General features: G+C 47.8%; 1 protein-coding gene across 1 annotated transcript; it reads right to left on the bottom strand.

Moving 5' to 3' along the window:
• Window positions 1-465: 465 nt before the first annotated feature.
• On the bottom strand, window positions 466-1,257 carry LOC112967165 (olfactory receptor 14A16-like). Its single transcript, XM_026068024.1, has one exon. The coding sequence runs from the start codon at window positions 1,255-1,257 to the stop codon at window positions 466-468; it is 792 nt and encodes a 263-aa protein (XP_025923809.1).
• Window positions 1,258-1,270: the final 13 nt, after the last annotated feature.

Below are 1,270 nucleotides of genomic sequence, written 5' to 3'. Positions count from 1 at the left end.
GGCCCTGGGTGTGTACATCATCATTGACAATTTGTCATCTCCGCTGCTACTGGACAGTGATGGGTAAGTCCTAAATCCAGCCCTTGCTCTCTAAGAGATCATTACATGATTATGAGCTTTTTGCTTCTAAACCCATGGACAACGCTGCCCAGCAGGCCCTTTTGACATGCAATTCTTTAGGCCTATTCTTAACACCAGCTTGGGAAGAAAAGCCCAACCTTCAGGCACTGCACTGCGTAGAAGCTACTTTATTACAGAGATACTGCGAGGGAGTCAGCTCTGACTCAGTGTGGGACACAATTTTATATGGGCGCCAGGTGAGACAGAGCAGTCCCAGTAAAAGTGGAATGAATCCAAGCATTTGTGTAGCAACATGATAATAATAATAATAATAATAATAATAATAGTAATAATAAAAATAAAGTGAACAGACAAATCTCAGGGCTGGTTGTGATACACTGGGATTCAATTGTGGAGAGCAAAGGCGATTTTACCACTGCTGAAAAATGTCCATGAAATCACTTTCCTCAAGGCGTCTTTGAGCTCCTTTTTCCTCATGCTGTAGATGAGCGGGTTCAGTGTTCGAGGCACCACCGCATACAGAACAGCCACCACCAGATCCAGAGCTGGGGAGGAGATGGAAGGGGGCTTCAGGTAGGCAAACACAGCAGTGCTGACAAACAGGGAGACCACGGCCAGGTGAGGGAGGCACATGGAAAAGGCTTTGTGTCGTCCCTGTTGAGAGGGGATCCTCAGCACAGCAGTGAAGATCTGCACATAGGACAGCACAATGAAAATGAAACACCCAAAGAATAAACAGRSACTAACCRCAATAAGCCCAACTTCCCTGAGGTAGGAGTCTGAGCAGGAGAGCTTGAGGATCTGGGGTAGTTCACAGAAGAACTGGTCCACTGTGTTGCCTTCGCAGAGTGGTATTGAAAATGTGTTAGCAGTGTGCAGGAGAGCATGGAGAAAACCACTGCCCCAGGCAGCTCCTGCTATTCTGACACAAGCTCTGCTGTCCATGATGGTCCCATAGTGCAGGGGTCTGCAGATAGCCATGTAGCGGTCATAGGACATAACAGTGAGAAGATAATACTCTCCTCCAAACAAGAAGAAAGCCAGAAACATTTGCACAGCACATCCTGAGTAGGAAATGGCCCTGGTGTTCCAGACAGAATTGGCCATGGATTTGGGGAGAGTGGTAGTGATGGAGCCAAGGTCGAGGAGGGAGAGGTTGAGGAGGAAGAAGTACATGGGGGTGTGGAGG

Source organism: Apteryx rowi, unplaced genomic scaffold (assembly GCF_003343035.1).
Source record: "Apteryx rowi isolate R43461 unplaced genomic scaffold, aptRow1 scaffold_2665, whole genome shotgun sequence".
In the NCBI taxonomy this organism is placed as follows: domain Eukaryota; kingdom Metazoa; phylum Chordata; class Aves; order Apterygiformes; family Apterygidae; genus Apteryx; species Apteryx rowi.
This window is presented reverse-complemented; position numbering and strand designations above follow the sequence as displayed.